Source organism: Hippocampus zosterae, chromosome 3 (assembly GCF_025434085.1).
Source record: "Hippocampus zosterae strain Florida chromosome 3, ASM2543408v3, whole genome shotgun sequence".
Taxonomy (NCBI): Eukaryota; Metazoa; Chordata; class Actinopteri; order Syngnathiformes; family Syngnathidae; genus Hippocampus; species Hippocampus zosterae.
Window position 1 is genome coordinate 29257601 of NC_067453.1, and position 18699 is coordinate 29276299.

At 47.9% G+C, this 18699-nt stretch overlaps 1 protein-coding gene across 13 annotated transcripts in view; it reads left to right on the forward strand.

The window, feature by feature from the left end:
* Positions 1-18699, forward strand: part of myo9ab (myosin IXAb) — a 63842-nt gene that overhangs the window by 1752 nt on the left and 43391 nt on the right. For all 13 annotated transcript variants that reach the window (XM_052061956.1, XM_052061958.1, XM_052061960.1 and 10 more), the window contains one exon: positions 11597-12570. In XM_052061956.1, the coding sequence (XP_051917916.1) occupies positions 11668-12570 (903 nt within the window). In that variant the 5' untranslated portion in view covers positions 11597-11667. Of the gene's footprint in view, positions 1-11596; positions 12571-18699 lie in introns of those variants that run through there.

An 18699-nucleotide genomic window follows, 5' to 3' on the forward strand; every position in this document is an offset into this window, starting at 1 on the left:
GCAAAACGATATGAAAGTACTGACAGGCATATATTTTTTTATCTCCTGCATCGAACGACTAATATTAGTGCCGCACAGTGGAGCTGAAACATGCGCAGTATACCAGTTTGTCTGTCCTATGCTGCCCCCGGTACACCTGAAAGAGCAGCACGATGGCTGTTGATCTGATGCGGTATGACAATAAATAAAGAAAACGCTTAGTATTATTTTTTTAATGAATTCTAAACAGTTTTTTACCCCCTAGCTAAAAAAAAAAATCACCAATTGAATTTTTTTGGGTACTTTTTGGGAGAAATTATTTGAGATGCTAACCGATGACTTGAATGACACTCAAGGCATCCCTGTACATGTTAATTGACGGTGCCGGTCCACCAAATAGACACCTTTAAAGCAATTAAAAGAAACTGAAAGCCCGCGCTTGCACCGCTTTGCTCCAGGTACTGCGGCCCCCTCCCACATTCCAAAAATATAACATGTCAGGCTCAATGAAGTCTCGTGTGTCGTTGCTTGTTGGTCAGCTCGCATTGGAACCCTGCGGCTAGCTTGTCGACAAGTTGAGACTGGCGATCCAGTCCGGACGAGGCAGAGACCCCTCGGGCCGGTGGTCCGAGGGGGGGGAGGGTGGCGGAAAGCGCCCCGCCCTCTTCATCCTCCTCTCAGCTCACAACCGGCCTGGGTCCCTTCTGAATGAAATCCCACCAGGATGTCACTTCTTAGTGTCCATTTGAATCCACAAAGACGGAGGGGTGCCCAAGTCCGGTCCTCAAGAGTCCTTATACTGCATGTTTTAGATTTGTGCCTCGTCCAGCACAATTTTCTCAAATGATGGGTTCATCGGCAAGCTCTGAGAACCTTGATCAGGATTCTTATCAGTTAAATCAGTTGCGTGTGTAGACAGAGACTTCTAAAAGTGGCCGGACTTGGGCACCCCTTTTCGCTCGGGCGTCCCACATTTCCACATTTCTAGACCAGCTACGAACTGCATTTAAATTAGAATAAATCACAGACGTTATCAAAATGCTTCATGGAGCCGTGAAGTTTTAGTTCATTTGCAAAAAAAAAAATGTAGTATTGATTCTAAATCATAGATGTAGGTAAGAAAACTCATGGGGCCAAACATGGACCCTTGAGGCACGCCATCCGGGTCTTGACGTAATCCTTGAATATGAAGGATATGAATTTCCGATGATCACCAACTGAATCCACGCATCCATGTGAATTATTCAAGATGAACGTTGGCGCGTACACACGTTCAGCTCTGACGTTTCCTCGTGTTACATGTTCACAGGAGGGAATTTTGAAGGGGGGGGGGTGTTGGCGGGTTGTCCGTGCCGCTTCTGTGTGGGTGACTTTGCAGGCCGGCTGCAGCTGTCAGAATGATGTGCTCATCCCGCCTCTCGCAGGCTTTGCGACTTACATAATAAGCCAAATGAAATGTTAATGTCAGCAAAGATGACGGCGCAACGAGGGATTTCTCAAGAGCGCGGCGGGCGGCAAACTGCGGGCGAGCGGCTGCAAGAATGGATCGGTTCACGTTTTTGTCTCGTAATGCATCGCTGCAAAACCGCACAAGATTACGACTGCAACGCGACATCATGTGCAATTTCTCGGACCTAATTGGAAGCAATTGTTCCTGTCCGTCAAAGCCGCAAAGGCGTGATTTGGCGCGAAGGCTGTTCGAAAGGGGGTTTTGTGCTGACTGACCCCGCTCCCTGTGAACCCCCTCGTTTTATGTCTCTGAGCTTTTCTAGTTCACTTCAAGACTGATTTCTATTCCGTTTGGCTCACACGTTCTCAGGAATCGTTTCTCTCATATCGTTTCGAATCACGTTGTTATGAAGTTAACGACGGCGAAAGCTTTAAGTTTCATATCCGCCGTCAAGCCGGAAAGTTGCTCCAGGTTTCTTCGGCGTAAGACGACACCGGGATGAGGTCAACGCTTCACGTAGCGTGTCAGCGCCGTGCTGTTATGTATCTCTCACCAGGTGTATTTATAGAGCGGCACACAATGGCAGCGGAGGGGGGGGGGGGTGTTCATTGACAGAGTGTCTGTCATTGTGCCCCCCCCCCCCCCCAAAAAAAAGAAATGCAGTCAAGTGTCGGATTCCAGTTTGGTCTGTCACTTTCATGTTCTCCAAGTGAGCATTTCCCCAAAAATCCCCCCCAAATTTTTTCTGGGCAACACAAAGAATAAAATGCACCCCAATTGGCTTTTTCTGCGCCACTTGCGAACGCTTCTGTCAGCGGTGGAATTGGCTTTTTGCTCGTTTTTTTTTAATTAAAATTTTTTATGCGTTGTTATTGAAGCAAGACTTATTCGATACCCCGAGATCAGCACGTCTTTTGCGTAGAAGATAAAGCTTAGGGGTGAGTCCCTGCCCCATTGTGAGAAAAGAGGACAGAAATTAGCCTAAATTCGCAATTTTGAGGTCGCTGTTTTGCGGCAGAAGGTCTTGGAGACAATCAAATGCTTTGTCGCGCCTTGGCGGCGGCAGTCAGATGATCGACTTCTGGGTGTCTACTGACACTCGCCGCTAAATCGCAGTCATTGTCTAGCATGCGCACATAATCACGCTTCATTGAGACTCGGTCCGTGGAAATACTCCACCCTTTTTTTTTTTTCGATAGCCTGTAAGGCAGTTAGCACACAACGACTGTTGTTGGCTTTGGAACCCCCCCCCCCCCCCCCCCCCCGCCAACATCCTTCAATGCGTGTCCAAAAATGTCTTACCGATGCGCGGAATCATGCTCTAAGCTAAGCTAGCACAATCACTCGTCCCTGAACTGCTACTGCTCCCGTGCCCCCCCCCCTTTTTTTTTCGATAGCCTGTAAGGCAGTTAGCGCACAACGATTGTTGTTGGCTTTGGAAACCCCCCCGCCCCCCAACATCCTTCAATTCTTGTCCGAAAATGTCTTACCGATGCGCAGAATCATGCTCTAAGCTAGCACAATCACTCGTCCCTGAACTGCTACTGCTCCCGCGCCCCCCCCCCCCCCTTTTTTTTTGTCGATAGCCTGTAAGGCAGTTAGCACACAACGACTGTTGTTGGCTTTGGAACCCCCCCCCCCCCCAACATCCTTCAATCCTTGTCCGAAAATGTCTTACCGATGCGCAGAATCATGCTTTAAGCTAAGCTAGCACAATCACTCGTCCCTGAACTGCTACTGCTCCTGCCCCCCCCCAAAATCTCATCTATCGACGATCCCAATGAAGGGCATCGCGCGGCCAACGTTTTGAGCGAGATTGACGGGGCTGCGGCGGTCGCCGCCTTTCAGAGGCGATCTTTGTGGCTTTCAGACGCGGCCGCCAGCGAGGCGTCTTGTTCGTCTCTGAGGTTCTTGCTCTTAAATGTCTCTGACAGGAAGGAAGACAAATGAGCTAATGTCATTTCATCTTGGTTTTTTTTTTTTTGCGTGAGCGAGGCTCGGACTAAAAGCTTTTTTTTTTTTTTGCTTTGGGATTGGATTTAGACTCAATTGTGTTGTCGGCGATGTATTGAGTCCACCGGTGGTAAAGTGGTTTACCCGCCTGTCTTTAATGCAGCCAGCGTGAACTCAATTCCCACTCGGTGACGGCGCAAACGTGAGCGAGCTGTTGTCTCTTTCTAGTGCAGCGGTGGGCAAACTACGGCCCGCGGGCCAAATCCGGCCCGTTGGTCTTTTTAATCCGGCCCGCCGAAAGTTGGCACACAATTAAGGTTTGATGTCAATGACTGTATTCATTTCATTTGGACTTGTAATGACAGGCATTTCAACGCCAGGTGGCGCAGTTACTTGAAGTTGCCGAGCATTGGGAGGAAGGGGGAGACGATATGAAGTCAAGCGAATCCCGTTCGATACGACAGAATAATGCACTCTTAAAGTCTGAAAAACATGCCCAAAAAATGCAAAATATTGCTTTTTAAATAAAGAAATCCAATTAATATGTCGAATTTAGTTCCCCCTTTTGATCCGGCCCTCCATAACATTTTTCACTGTGCTAAAATGAAATATGCTAAATTTCATATGCGCCGAGTATCTTGGCAAGGCTCAATCAAAGTTTTTAAATGATATTAACGACATCCTTTCGAAATATCACAATGACTCGCTGAGAGCATTTTGCCGAAATCAACGGAAGCCATTCTTGAAACGAACCCACGAAACCCAAAACGTCACGCGATTGTGAACAGCTGCCTTGGCGGAGGTCTGAACAGTCCGGGAGATTTTCTACCAGATCAAGCATGTTATTCATCATCATCTTACCCGACGTACGCAATTTGTCCTCGCCTCGCTAATTCAATGCTCTTTTCGGAAGCGGCCGTTAATGAAGGAGCCCCGGCGAACCGAGAGATCCGATTGGCCGTCTTAAATGAAGGGGGCAGGGGTTTCGCGCTGGCGTCTGTTGTCATGGCAGCGAAAACATGTGTGAATGCGTGGTCAAGGTGAGCTAAATGGAGTTAATTCATTCAAATTAATGCCGGGCAAAGGAAACACACACACACACACACACACACACACACACACGTCCTTGTGTATGCATAATCTGTAATTGTGATCCTCATTGAACACGTATCGGTCGTCCATTTTGACAGAGGGCGCACAATCTCCTTCCTGTTGATTGCGTGGCCATTATGGTCGCGGATCGTAACGACCGTCATCACAATCATGTGAAAGCACAATCGGCCTGCGTTCCGTATTTGGACTAGAAGAGGCTCTTGAAAGTGCGGGAGGGGGTGGTGGGGGGGGGGGGGGGCTCGGTTCATCTCTGACCGACTGGCAGTTGATTAGAGGAAGTAGAAAGGCGAGCGGCTGACCCTGCGGAGAAGACACACGCGAGACAATAGCGGCCGCTAAATGGATTTGGTGGCTGGAAGAAGGCGGGGAAGGGGGGGCTAGTGGGGTGGGGGGCTACGGGAGGCAGCATCTGCACTACATGTCTTCCGTGCTGCATGTGTGTGTCTGTGTTTTGTCTCCAGGACTCGTGCGTGCGTGTCTTTGTGATACAGCGCGTGTGTGTGTGATGAGCATCAAAAACAAAACAAAGCCAAACAAAAACAGATCTTTGTTCTTTTTTTTGTCGTGGTAAACATGCCTGCGTGATTTTGGAAAGGTACTGGGTTCAAATCTTGGCTCATCAGCCCCCACCCCCCCATCTCCTCCCCTCACCCATTCCGATATCTCCGCTTCAGTTAAGACTGAAAATTGTTCCAACTTTTGAATGCGAGTGTCTCTCGCCAAAGGTCACCTTTGACCCGAATGAGGTCAAGTGCGAGCCCGGAATGATGATGCCACTAGTATATCTCCGTGAATTGCTCATTTATTTATTGATGTAAGGGGGGAGGGGGGGGGGGGTGATCCTTGTTTATGATACACTATTAATGAGAAACTGTCATCTCGCTGGCGGGGGTCGGGGGGGGGGAGGTTGCACATGTACTTTAAGTTGCCCAATTGATCATTTATTAATGAGGCATCACGTGCATTATTTACGCCTGCATGTTCTGAGGGTGTGAACTTGATTTAAAAAAAAAAAAAAACATGTCCGTGACTGACATGACACGATGAGATTGTGCATAGCTTGAATGTGATATGTGTGTGAGTGTGTGTGTGTGTGTGTGTGTGTGCGCGCGCGCGCGCGCGCGTGTGCGTGAGACATGATTCCCGCCAATGGAATTTGACACCCCCCCCCCCCTGCCCATTTATTCCTCGGGCATCAGAATGACTTCCAAACATTCTCCAGTGTTGTTTTGGGTCTCTCTCAGGCTGGTATCGAATCAGCTCGCGATCGCAATCGGAGGCTGGAAAAGGGCGTGGGAGCTCGGTCTGTTGCCATGACAACCGCCACAGGGACGATGCGACGATGATGATGATGATGGCGATTGGCCCTGGCGGTGTTTTCAGAAGCGTGGCAGATGGAGAAAGTGACGCTTGTTCACCTCCCGCCTGCTTTTTGGCGTGATTTGTTAAAAACGCCGACAAACAAGCGACGGGAAAATTCCTTCAATGTTGTTTGATGATGACGCAGGTTTTGTTGACGACTCTAAAAACAAACGTGTACTTTCTCATGGTTTGGAGGAAGCGATGCGACAACTGCAGCGCGTCTGAAGTAGAAGTGAAAGTGACCACGCGGCCGCTGTTGCCATTTGACTGCAACTCACACACACACACACACAAAAAAAAAAGAGGACCTTGACACTTGGACACACAGTCCACTTTTGTATCAAAGTCACACCAGTTCATAGAACTTAATCCTTTTTTATTTTATTTTTAAGAAAAAAGCTAATTTTCTCCGCTTTTTAATCAGAAACTTTTTTTTTTGGTGGGGGGGGGGGTCGAAACTATGCCATGGTCTGCCGCTGGTTGAAAGAATGAAACGATTGAATCAGACATTCAAGTTCATGTGTTCAGAAAAAAAAAAGTTTTTTGGGGGGGGGGGTCATACCTCGCTGACAGTTTTGGCTGTCACGTGAGCTTTCGTCAGAGGCAACACCCATTTTGAGAGAGAGAGAGAGAGAGAGAGAGAGAGAGAGAGAGAGAGAGATTGTTTTAAAGGACATCTTGCCACAATACCCCCCCCACCCCCCTGCACCTCACCCCCAGCAACTAAACAGCGCCTGCGGTCTTGAACGCTGTGTCGGCCCATGTTGTGTCCTCTTGGTCTCGTTTGCTTGGTTGTGTTCTTATTTTGTCGCGTTGCTCTCGTATTGGAATGCGGCCCCGGCTAAACACGGGCTTGCGGATTCCTCTGGTCCGTCAGTGAATGACTTGGACGTATCAAACATATTTTATCCTCAAGCCAAGTCGTGTTGTAAAACTATTTCTAATTGAAAGTGCGAGGACGTCTCCGTGGCTGTTGGGGTGAATTCAGCGGTTTCGCTAAGTGAGATCTCCAGCAGGCAGATTCTGTTCTCGGCATCCATGAGACAACTATTCTTTGCTAACATGGGATTTATGATAAATTTGCTCAAAGTTGAGCTATATTTATTGTTACACAAAAAGATAGCAACCTTAGTACCAAAAACACAATGATGGAAGCGTGACGAATTTATCTCTGAGGTTAATGAGACTTGCTTTCATGCTAACAATGGCATGCTAGCGCACAGAAAGCTCGGAAGTACAAAAACGACCAAAACAGAAGCTTGACGATTTTATATACGGGGCTAATAAGTCTTGTGTCATGCTAACATTGGCATGCTAGCGCACAGAAAGCTCGCAAGTACAAAAACGACCAAAACGGAAGCTTGACGATTTTACATACGGGGCTAATGAGTCTTGATGTCATGCTAACAATGGCATGCTAGCGCACAGAAAGCTCGGAAGTACAAAAACGACCAAAACAGAAGCTTGACGATTTTATATACGGGGCTAATAAGTCTTGTGTCATGCTAACATTGGCGTGCTAGCGCACAGAAAGCTCGCAAGTACAAAAACGACCAAAACAGAAGCTTGACGATTTTATATACGGGGCTAATAAGTCTTGTGTCATGCTAACATTGGCATGCTAGCGCACAGAAAGCTCGCCAGTACAAAAACGACCAAAACGGAAGCTTGACGATTTTATATACGGGGCTAATGAGTCTTGTGTCATGCTAACATTGGCATGCTAGCGCACAGAAAGCTCGCAAGTACAAAAACGACCAAAATGGAAGCTTGACTATTTTATATCCGAGGCTAATAAGTCTTGCTTTCTTGTTAACATTTGCAGCATGTGTTAACGTGCTTATTTTATTGACAGATTCGTTAATAAACTACTTTTCTAAAGACTCGTTTATGGCGTGCACAGACACTGATGTAGCCACCTTCTCGTACAACTTTTAACATTGCATGTTGCAATTTGAACATCTTGACTTTTTTTTTTGTTGTTTCGCAGTTAGCTTTGCGGTTAAAATCCAATATGATGAGCCGCAGTGTTCCCCAAATTTTATCTCATCTCGTCATCGATTGTTTTAATGCGCTGTTATTGATTCCCGTCCCCGCAGAAGGCACGCGACTGCCGGGCCTACCGGCAGCTGAAGCGGTCACCGGAAAATCAATGAAAATGATTGAGCGCTTAGGGCCGCGTTAAGACCCCCCCAACCCCTCCCCCCCCCCCCCCCCCCTCCGGTGCCATGTTGCTTGCCGTCAGTACCGGCATCCTTGGCGGCATTTTGAATGATGGAATCAACAGTGCATTGATGACAGTATAAATAATACAATTTACATGCGTCAAATATGTCCTCATTTTAAAAAGCGCTGGCCAAAAAAAGATCAAATGCGTGTTCATCCAAAAACACGGCGAAACGCACGCCTGACAAGATGCTCCCCGCCCGCCCCAATTTCGTTCTCCTTTGAAATTGTCGCTCTTGAAGGTGCGCTGCCTCAGATTGATTTCCAGCAAGAGTGTGGTGGTAACCATGGCAACAGACGCTCCCTTAGTGTGGCCCCTTTTTCAGGATAAGGGAGTAGGGGGGGGGGGGTTGAATCAATAACGGCAATTTAGGGATGATGTCATCCGCAATTCACTTGCCCTACGCTGCTCCTTCGGCATGAGTGCGCGTGCGTCCGCTTTATGACCTTTGATGAAATATTTGCTCTTGTGGCGTCTCAACCGAGCAGTGCATGGTCAATGTGTCGTCGTGCATTCGATTTGTCATTCAAAGCCGATCCATCCATCCATCCATCCATCCATCCATTTTCTGATCCGCTTAATCCTCACAAACAATAATTCAATAATTCAGATTTCGCACAATCACACCTTTCCCGTCTACTGTCGGACTGGATGTGAACGAGTGAATGTGGGCTTCTGTCAGTATGCATGTGTATGATTGTGTGTGTGTGTGTGTGTGTGTGCGCGCCAAAGCATAAATCCCGCAATCATACACTTCTTCGAGTTTATAGGACCAGTCTGAGTTTGGTCTCAGGCAGGAAAACACACTTCCTGTGTCAAAACATTTGTCGTGCAGTGCATGTATGTTTATAAGTGTGTGTGTGTGTGCGTGCGTGTGTGTTGAGGAATGCTGAGGTTTGGTGTTTATTGCTGTTACGCTGGCGAGAACTGAGTGCAGGCCGGAGAGCAAGAATGAGGGAGGGGGGGGGCGGAAGAGGAGGAGAAGAGCGATTGAGAGCAAAACTGGTTTGTTTTTCAAATGAACTCCCAGTGTAAAGGCAAAAAGGACGGGGTCACTTTCGGGTCCCCCCCCCAGTTTCAAGCACTTTTACCCACCCGTCGTACTTTTTAAATTCCCTGGCAGCGTTTCCTACATTATTCATCATTCATTTTGTATTTGTGTGCTCGTCGCGTTCCGTCATCGGACGAAAGTGCACGGGCGACAAAGGCTCTCCTTAAAAAAAATAAAATAAATCATAATAATTTGCCGCTTCACTTGCGTGTCGATGTATCTGAAGCCCACCCGCAAGTCAAACTTTGGTCGGCAACAAAAATACCCAAATCAATGAAGCGATGCCTTGTAACTTGAAAAACTCTTGCAAACGGAAGCCAGTTCAAAAGTGAATCCACCAAAAAGAAAAGATCTCGTCGCATCCGCACCAAAAAAAAACAGCATACAAATCATTCCTAAAAGGAAAAGTGGAAATCTATGAAAAATCCACAAAATGAATCCCTTTCACTGTGCGGGCGTGTGCTTTGTGGTCGTCAAGTGGATTTTAGCAAGCATTAGCGTCAATACAGTGGGACTTATGGCTTATGACCTCCCCGGCCCCCAACCCCCACCCCACCAATCCCTTAAAAATGAACCATTACTCAAAGTCGGGCTTTTTGCTTTATCGTCTGGTAATCTGCAATATCCTTGATTTCATAAAGGGCATCTGCACTTATTCGAGGCCTCGCTTTCCAGAAACCAGGACTGCTTTCCAGAAACCTTCAACCAGGAGTACAGTGATCACATTTATTATTATTATTATTGATTTATTCTTTCAATCAATCACGACCCAGCGTAGCAAAATGAGTCACCGTGACCGCCACTTCACAACTTTGCTGTGGCATAATCAAAAACAGACTCATCTCAACTTTCCAGTGACATGCCAACAATGTGTCGGGCTCGTCAGAACATTATTGTTACGCGTGACATCACTAGCACAGATATGACGCATCCCTTTTGAGCTGCGTGCCCACCACGACGCTAAGCTAGGAGGGGCAAAGTCATCAGTGCCGTGGACAGTAAGAAAACCCAAAGCTCAGTTGCTACAAATGAACTGGAAGTAATCTTTCACTGCTAAAAATATTTTTTGGAGGGGTGGGGGGGGGGCGGTGGGGCTCCCCCCGCCCCCAAAAAAAATCGGTTGCAAAATGATCTGTTAATTAGTTCTCAATGTCCACGCGTTGCCTTTAATGGGGAAATTCGACCCAGCCAAGATGGCCGCCTCTCAGGCATGGTGCTTATCTTACCACAAATGAGTGGCAATTGACCAGTCAGGCCAGGATTTTGGGGTCATGAACTCTTGCTTAGCAACTGTTGTTATGCTAGCGTTCAAAGCGTTCTAATGCCGTAGAATTATGAAGCTAAGTATGACATTTGCAAAAGAGGTTTGCGCTATGAGGCTAAGTGAGCATGTAAATTTGGTGCCCGACTGGAACATTTTTTTTATAGATAACTCATTTACAAGGCTGACATTTGAAGTGAATGAAGAGCTTGTTGGTTCCTCGGGTCATCCTGTTCGTCTTCCATTTTGCTTGGACATAAAGTGCGCGTTGTTGCGGCCCTCGCTCCCTCTCACAATCTTGTTTTGGAATCGCGCCCCGTCTCGTCTTGGGTCACAGTCGTCCTCTGTGTTGGCCACGCACACCCGGCTGTTTGTTTACTCGGTTGGCCGGTGGGCCAAGTGTGGAAAATGACACGTTTTCAGGTTCTGATGTTTGCTTTAGTTCCACCTGGGAAGTATTTCTTCAGCTTTAGCACATTTACCTGAAATGTGAAGCGCCTTTGTTTAGCAGGGCAGCATGCTGGTTCATATTGTGGTGGTTCATTGTGGCGACATTAGCCAAATTTAGCCAAAAGCTAAACAAGCTAACGCCCAGCTGCGTTGTGTGTGTGTGTGTGTGTGTGTGTGTGTGTGAGAGAGATCCAGAGCAAGCAGTGGCCACGATAATCAAGGAAGTGAGCAGTGAATTAGCTCAAAGTTGAGCTCATTACAGTCACTTTTGTGTGGATGGTGGCAGCTGTTCATCTTGGCACTTGGCGGGAAGTCACTGGGAGTGGAAATTAAGATTTGGTTAGCATTAGCATTGAGAGACGGGGCTACTGTCTGCCGCTCTGGATTAATATCACAGATGCTGTTTTGACGCTGAAATGGCTAGCGAGCTGTTGAGCTAATGCGAGCCGACAGGCCGGCCATTATGTTTTGCAAAATTGGAACTGAACCAACCAAAAAGTGAAAAAAACACTGGCGCAGCTAGAGTGGGGCCCGAATGGGGCACTGGCCCCCCTTGAAATGTGCCAGATCGAGAACATCTAGTGAATGTTTATTTGCGTTTTCAGAGGAGTTTGAAGGGGGTTGTTAAACAAAAATAAATATTCAAACTTGTCGTGTGGGGGGTGGGGGTGGGGGCAATAATGAACCCCCCCCCAAAAGTTTGCAGTACTCGGCGTGCCATTTTCAACATGCCTTTGTTGTCTCCTTCAGATTGGAATGTCCTGAGTTCCTGCCAGAGCGCCCGGAGAGAGCGCAGTGCTGATGGGAGCGGCTGCGCCACCATGAGCGTACAAGATGGCAGCTGCAGCTACGCCAGCAGCGCCAACATGGCCGCCGCCAGCGGCAGCATGCGGCGGCGCCTGGAGGACCAGGAGTTCACCCTTCGCGTGTACCCGGGCTCCCTGGCCGAGGGCACCATCTACTGCCCCGTCACGGCCCGCAAGAACACCACGGCGGCCGAGGCCATCGAGTGCCTCATCGAGCGGCTGCGCCTGGACCGCACCAAGTGCTACGTGCTGGCCGAGGTCAAGGAGTTCGGCGGCGAGGAGTGGATCCTCAACCCCGGCGACTGCCCCGTGCAGCGCATGATGCTGTGGCCCCGGAGCGCCCTGGAGAACCGCGGCGGCCTGGGCAGCGGCGACGACTACCGTTTCCTCCTGCGGGAAAAGAACCTGGACGGCTCCATCCACTACGGCGGCAGCCTCCAGATGTGGCTGCGGGTGACCGAGGAGCGCCGGCGCATGGTGGAGCGGGGTTTTCTCCCCCAGCCGGCGGGGAGCGACCCCCCGACGGACCTCTGCGCCTTACCCGAATTGACGGAGCGCCGCCTTCTGGAGAGCCTGCGGGCGCGTTTCCGTCAAGAGAAGATCTACACGTATATCGGGAGTATCCTCATCGTGGTCAACCCCTTCCAGTTTCTGCCCATCTACAACCCAAAGTACGTCAAACTGTACGACAACCACGCGCTGGGCGAGCTGGAGCCGCACATCTACGCCGTGGCCGACGTGGCCTACCACGCCATGCTGCAGCGGCGACGCAACCAGTGCATCGTCATTTCGGGCGAGAGCGGCTCGGGGAAGACGCAGAGCACCAACTTTCTCATCCACCACCTGACCGCCCTCAGCCAGAAGGGCTTCGCCAGCGGCGTGGAGCAGATCATCCTGGGAGCCGGGCCCGTGCTGGAGGTAAGACGCCAAGCTCAAGTTTGATGCCGTGAGAGACACGCGAGCCGCCGTCTGGATGATTTTGTGGGGCTTTTTTTTGGTCCGCTTTACGATCCGATCGCAATAGCACTTTGATAGCATTGATCGCAAGGAGTTGATCGGAAAAGAGGTCCACAGAGAGCGATCCGGCCGCCATCGACATGTTACATTCAATTGACTTCAACGTCATTTCGCAAGAAACATGACCAAAAAATGGGCCGGCCTCACACAAAAAAAATCCCAAACGCAACCTTGGGTAAAAGTAGCCCAAATCTGCTCGTAATCCACAGACAAGCTAGCCAGCGAGTGGCTAGCTTGTGGCTAGCAACCCGGCAAATACTTTGAGTCGTTTTTTTTGAACGCTGCAAACCGTTAAACACACAAAATGAACAAACTTTTTTTTGGTCATGGTTGGGTTGAAAGAAATGACTTGCCCCAGGGGGGGGGGCTGGGGGGGGGCTGTTGGAATGCTTGAACGTGGCAAGGAAATGCTTCCAAAGCACATCTTTCTGTTCAGCTGCCATGACATTTGTGAATTGTGTCTTCCCAAAAAACAACAACAAAAAAAACAACAACAAAAAATCAAAAGCAAACAAAAACGGCCACCGGCTTTGATTGAGTCGGGAATTCCCAGCAGTCCGCTGCCGCCGCGCAGCTGCCGCGCTCTCACTTCCCGCTCACGTGTTTTAAATTAGACGCGGAGGTGACAAAAGCCCCGATGAAATCCGAAGAGAAGGCGGCAGTTTATTCCTTTTGGCCGAGGAATGCCGCGGCTTGTGAGCGGAGGCATGAAACGTCCCGCGTGCTATATTTAGCACCGATGACATTCGTACAAGAGGCTACATGTCATATGACCTAGAAACCCAGTTTGCCCGATCTCTGAATTGATGGGGTGGGCGGGGAGGGGGGGGGGGCGGATCATGAAACGTTGCCTAATCCGGTTTTGGATTATGGATTATGAAATTTTATTGGGGAATGTTTGGCGAGGCCAGATTTTGCCTCGAAACAATTTTTGATTTGTGTCATTTGCAGCTGGACAACACGTGACCCAGTGAACTCGAGAGCACCTCCTTTCTTTTTTTTTTTTTCTTTAAATTCCTTATGTAGTGGTCCGGGATGCCACATCCTGTCAGGATGCATGCGGAGGCGCTGTCCACATGCAGCTGCGCATGTTGACTCACAGTCCCGCCGCTTGGTCATCTGGAAAACGTGAACGCAGCAGCAGCTGTTTCGCTCTTTCGGCTCTTGCCAGAAAATCCAAATGACGACACCTCTCATCGAGTCGATTCCTTTGACAATCATTCCAAAGTAATTGATAAATTATGAAAAATGTTGATTAGACGCGAGGGCCGATAGTAGATTCCGATGGTCCGATTGAGGAACGGGACCAAATTATACAGGCGCGCTCTCGTTTCCGATTGCATGTTTCATGCGCTGTTGTTTACCAACAATCGAAGAAGCAAGGCCAATTTTTTTACTTCCTGGTTCTCCACCAATCGGCTGCCGAGCCAAATTGCATGACGCTAGACAGGTCCAGATGACAGCCTCCCGCCGAACCCCCTTTTCGCCATGCCCGTCTCCCCCCCCACACCCTCGCCAGATGCTTCCCATCCAGATGTCCTCGGTGCCCCCCCCCCCCCAGGGACGCGACCCGTCTTCTGCGGCTGATGGATGGTTCCAGGTCGTGCCTGGGCCCTCCTCTCTTCGACGTCTTTTTCAAAGACTTTGTTGCCTTGAGTGTTTTTGAGACTCCACAAGGTGTAGTGCGGCCCCAAATAGCCCTGGTTGGAAGACGGCTTCCTCACCGTCAACTTGTCAGTCTGGCGCTCGGTGTACCGTTACAGCAGCACCAGAGTTGAACTCGCTCACCCGAGAGAGACAAAAGGAAAAGCATCTCTACAGCCACCGTCCGTTATGGCACCTCTGCTCCCCTTTTTTTTCTTTTTTTTCCTCTCGTTTTCCCTCGGCTCTTACGATATCGTTGGCGCTGTATCTCTCTGCTCTCGATTGACATGGTTCACTTTCTGGATATTTGGAACTGTCGGTTGTGATAATTCAGTGTTTACATGGACTTGACATTGCTATGTGTTGACTCGCCGTCGTGGATGCGCCCCTCCGAGTTCCTGTTGGCGCTTCCGCGCCGGTAATCCGTGTCCTCTGGGCAAGCCGGCATTCTTACATGATCTCCCAAACATCTGTTTGCTGGATTATCGTCCTCACATTCTGTCCTTCTCGGGAGCATTCCTGCTTTCCTGTCTCGGGAAAAGCCGAGGACACTTTTGCAGTTTGAGCTGCAGACAGCTGGTCGCGGTGGACTCTCGCTGTTGGCCTGTACGCGGCCCTGATAGATTCAGTATGTCGCAATGTCCCAAAGTCGCAACCATCCAAAAATTTGCTCTGTGAGAACACATTTACACCAGCTCCGATGCAACACGCCTTTGTTTTCGTCTCGACGACAAATGAGAACGCGGTTAGACCCCAGCTTTTAAGCTAACGCTAGCACCGGGTATGCTAGCACTTACATGCTACGTACTCAAGCGTCACTATTGCCGCCGGACCGGTCCGCAGGTCATTTGGTACCGGGCCGCACAGAAATAACTTGCCTTAATTCCGTTTTATTGATTTCGGAATACGAAAGTTGTTTTATTTTGAAAAATTTACCGGATTCTCCGTTACATCCGTCTGTGTCTCGCTTGACTAACGCCAAGCCACGCTTCTCCGTCACGTGACCAATTACGCTAAAAACAAAACGCTTGAGCTCGCAAAATGAGTGAAACAAAAACTGCTGGAGATCGCAAATGACAGCGGCCTTAAAAGTACTTTCGAGACAACTGGATTAAAGTTCTGGCTGAATACTCTGAGATCGCCACAATAGAACTGTTGATATTTCCTAGCTGTGTGAGGTGGGGGGCTTTTCTGCAGCAACGGCGACTAAAACAAAATTACGAAGTCGACTGGACATAAACCACACACTTGAGGTGTCTATTTACCCGAGATGGGACCGTCTGGTTGCAGAAAATCAAGCTCGGGACTGTGGTGAGTCGTCATTTTCATGCACTTTGAATTTGCGTTGTATCGTATTTTGTAGCTATTAAAGCATAGCGATCAGAGTGTTGCGGCCAGATTAGACGCTCCTTGTGTTTATCACGATAAAAAAAGGTTGGCGACCCCTGCTATAACCCTAATAGATATTATAATTTTAAATGGAAATTTTTTAATGTGCAAGCAAATGTTGCAAATTTCATGTTGCTTCCGAATACTCAGCAGCTCCCTTTGCTCTTTGTTCGCTAGTCTTATCTGCATTTGTTGGAAAACCGTGTATGGGTATTTGTTTATTTTTCTGAGGTGTGTTTGCCATCATAGTTTCGGCAAAAAACCACCTGAAGATAAAAAAAAAATCTAAATATATAATTTTATAATTTTTTTCCCTCAACATAAATGTTAAACTTGTATTTAACATTCACACAGTTGGCACATAGACTGCTGATTTCATTCTGCTCAGTAGTCATGTATATTTTTAGATTTTATTTTTTTTTCGGTTCCGTGTTATTCTTGATCTTGTTTCACGGGAATTTCCCAAGTTTGGGACTTATAAAAGCGTGATTGTGCGCTATTTATAGGTTGTTGTGTGGCCAGACTGAATAGAATTGATTTGGCTTGTCAGAAGATTAGCCCCAAGATGTTAAACGTGGGCTCAATGGACACATGGCGGGAGCCAAAAGAGTCAAGTTGCGCTCAAGGCCAAAATAAAAGATAGATCGGATAAAAGAAGGAACTGTTGTGGCTAGGATCATTCAATATGCCAAATTCTTTTTTTCTTCATGGTTATTTATTTATTTATACGCATTCAGTTTTCCTCTTGTCCTCATTTGAAGTTAAAAGACCCCTCACGCGATCACCGTTGTTCTTTTTAGCACCGGACTTATAACTTGAATATTTTATGCTACATGCTACGTGTTCCCATTGCACGGTTAATTCAGTTTTGGACTAAGTTCGAGGGTGTGTACCGTTGGTGTAAGGATGGAACAGACTCGAGTGGAAGTGGGCCGATGCTCCAAATGGGCCTGATTCAATCGGAGCGCCTTCATGTGGCGTCGCCGCCATCAGAATCCGACGCGATTACAAACACGAGCCGCAAAGAGGCCATCTGGGCCCGTTGCGCTAACTCAATCTACCCAAGTGGTCTTCCAGTCGAGCTACGACTGGCGCTTTCGGCAACGCGTTCGTTGGTTCATCTGTTTGAACGGCCTGGAATTTGACCCTTTTGTAGATTTATTTTAAAATCAAACAAACGGGTCATTTTGTTTGTGACATTCTGCATTTTATTCCCCCCCCCGCCCCCCCGGCTAAGTGGCAGCCTCCGCCTCATGACAGCTGCAACAAACATCCGAAGAGGAGCAAATTAAGAAAAGGTTGTAGACAGATTACAAAGATACGGCAGGCACTCCCTCATTTACACCCCCACGACCCTCTGAATAGACAGGGGCGGAGCTACGTGGCGGCCAGGGGAGGCCATAATCACCCTCTGGCCACCCCGCATCTAGGGGAAAATATTTGAGACATGTGACTTTCCTGCCATTTTCACATGTCGCGTCAAATGTATTTATATCGCACTTAGTCACAGAAAAGGCTCCAAGTCACATGCCTGCAGTTGACAAATATTAACGACATCCCCTGCTTTTGAACCCCAGCTAGGAAAACATAGAAAAACAACCCCCCCCCCCCTCCCCGGTTGCTGCAGTTGTATCGAGCTAAAAGCGCTAAATAGTGAACAGTGAACTTCACGACAAGCAGCAGCTAAGGGAGCGATTCTTCCTAAAAGAGTTTTGAGTGCTTGCTTCGAGCTGTTTGCTGCCATTCCCAGTTGAAGTTCAAACAAGTTGTGTATTTACCCAAAACGCATCATTTACAAGTCTGGCTTGCTCAATGCTAACGCGCAATGCAAAACGCCACAGGCACACTTAGGGCCCGTCATGATAAAAAAGAGAAGAAAAAAAAATCCCCAACTGAAACCGTCGCGATAAATGATCGTATTGTTTTGTAATTCCCATGAAATGCTGCTTCTGTGAAAGAGGTAGATTAGCACGCCAAATGTTGATTTCTGGGTGCCCTCGCTGTCAGTTCTGCCACTCGAAACGGGCACCTGGTGCCAGTCGGCAGTCTTTTTCAATTCCCGGCGGGCACGGGGAATGTTTTCCGAACTCATTGTGCAAAAGCAAGCTATGAAATGGTGTAAAAAGAACACCGTTGACGTTAGCCGTTAGCCGAACCATGGTTAGCACGAGTGCTACTTGGCTAGCTTTAGCGCTCCTGTACGCTTGCCGCACCTCATAAAAAAAAAAGGAAGCTTTTTGACCAGACGGCAGTCTTGCTCAGAGGTCTGCGCTCTGCCAAGAGTCCCAATTGTAATTTTGTTTTTGTAATTATCAACACAATGTAGGAGTGAAGGTGCTTTATGAATACAATGTAAGCGTATGTGCGCGTGTGTTGCCTCGGGCCTTTGTGCGCTCGCCAGCTTCATGTTAATCATGCTAAATCCTCCTGCTGGAATAGATAGGCAACTGTTTTGGCTTTCATTTGAAATTCAAAGCTGTTTAATCTTCATATGTGCCGCAAAAAAAAAAAAACAACAAAAAAAAAAAACCTAAGCCACCCTGCCCACTCTGTTGTGGTGAAACATGAAGTTAATCATTTAATAATTTAATCTTCAGACTAAACCGTTCTCATTTTTGACTCTTTAATTTTAAATAATGGGTATTTCCATCTGAAATGAGTTTTCATATTGCTGGACAGCGCTTGGGTTGACAAATTCGGATTTTATAAGCAGTTTTGATTATAGAAGCGCTTTGTAAGCGGCTATCAACGGTTCAAAATGAGGGATTTGCTCACAGGTGGGCAAATAAAACGCTCAGATCTCATCTCTTGATTTGTAGCAATGCATTATTTTTTTTTTAGTATTCATGAAGTAGTTCATTACCAATTTCCAAACCGTTTATAACCCCAGTTGCCTTATGTTTAACTCATTCACTCCCAAAGACGTTTTTAAACGTCTTTTCAGACTTGGCCCACAATTGTCTGGTACTGAATGAGTTAAGAGGTTTATCCCATTCA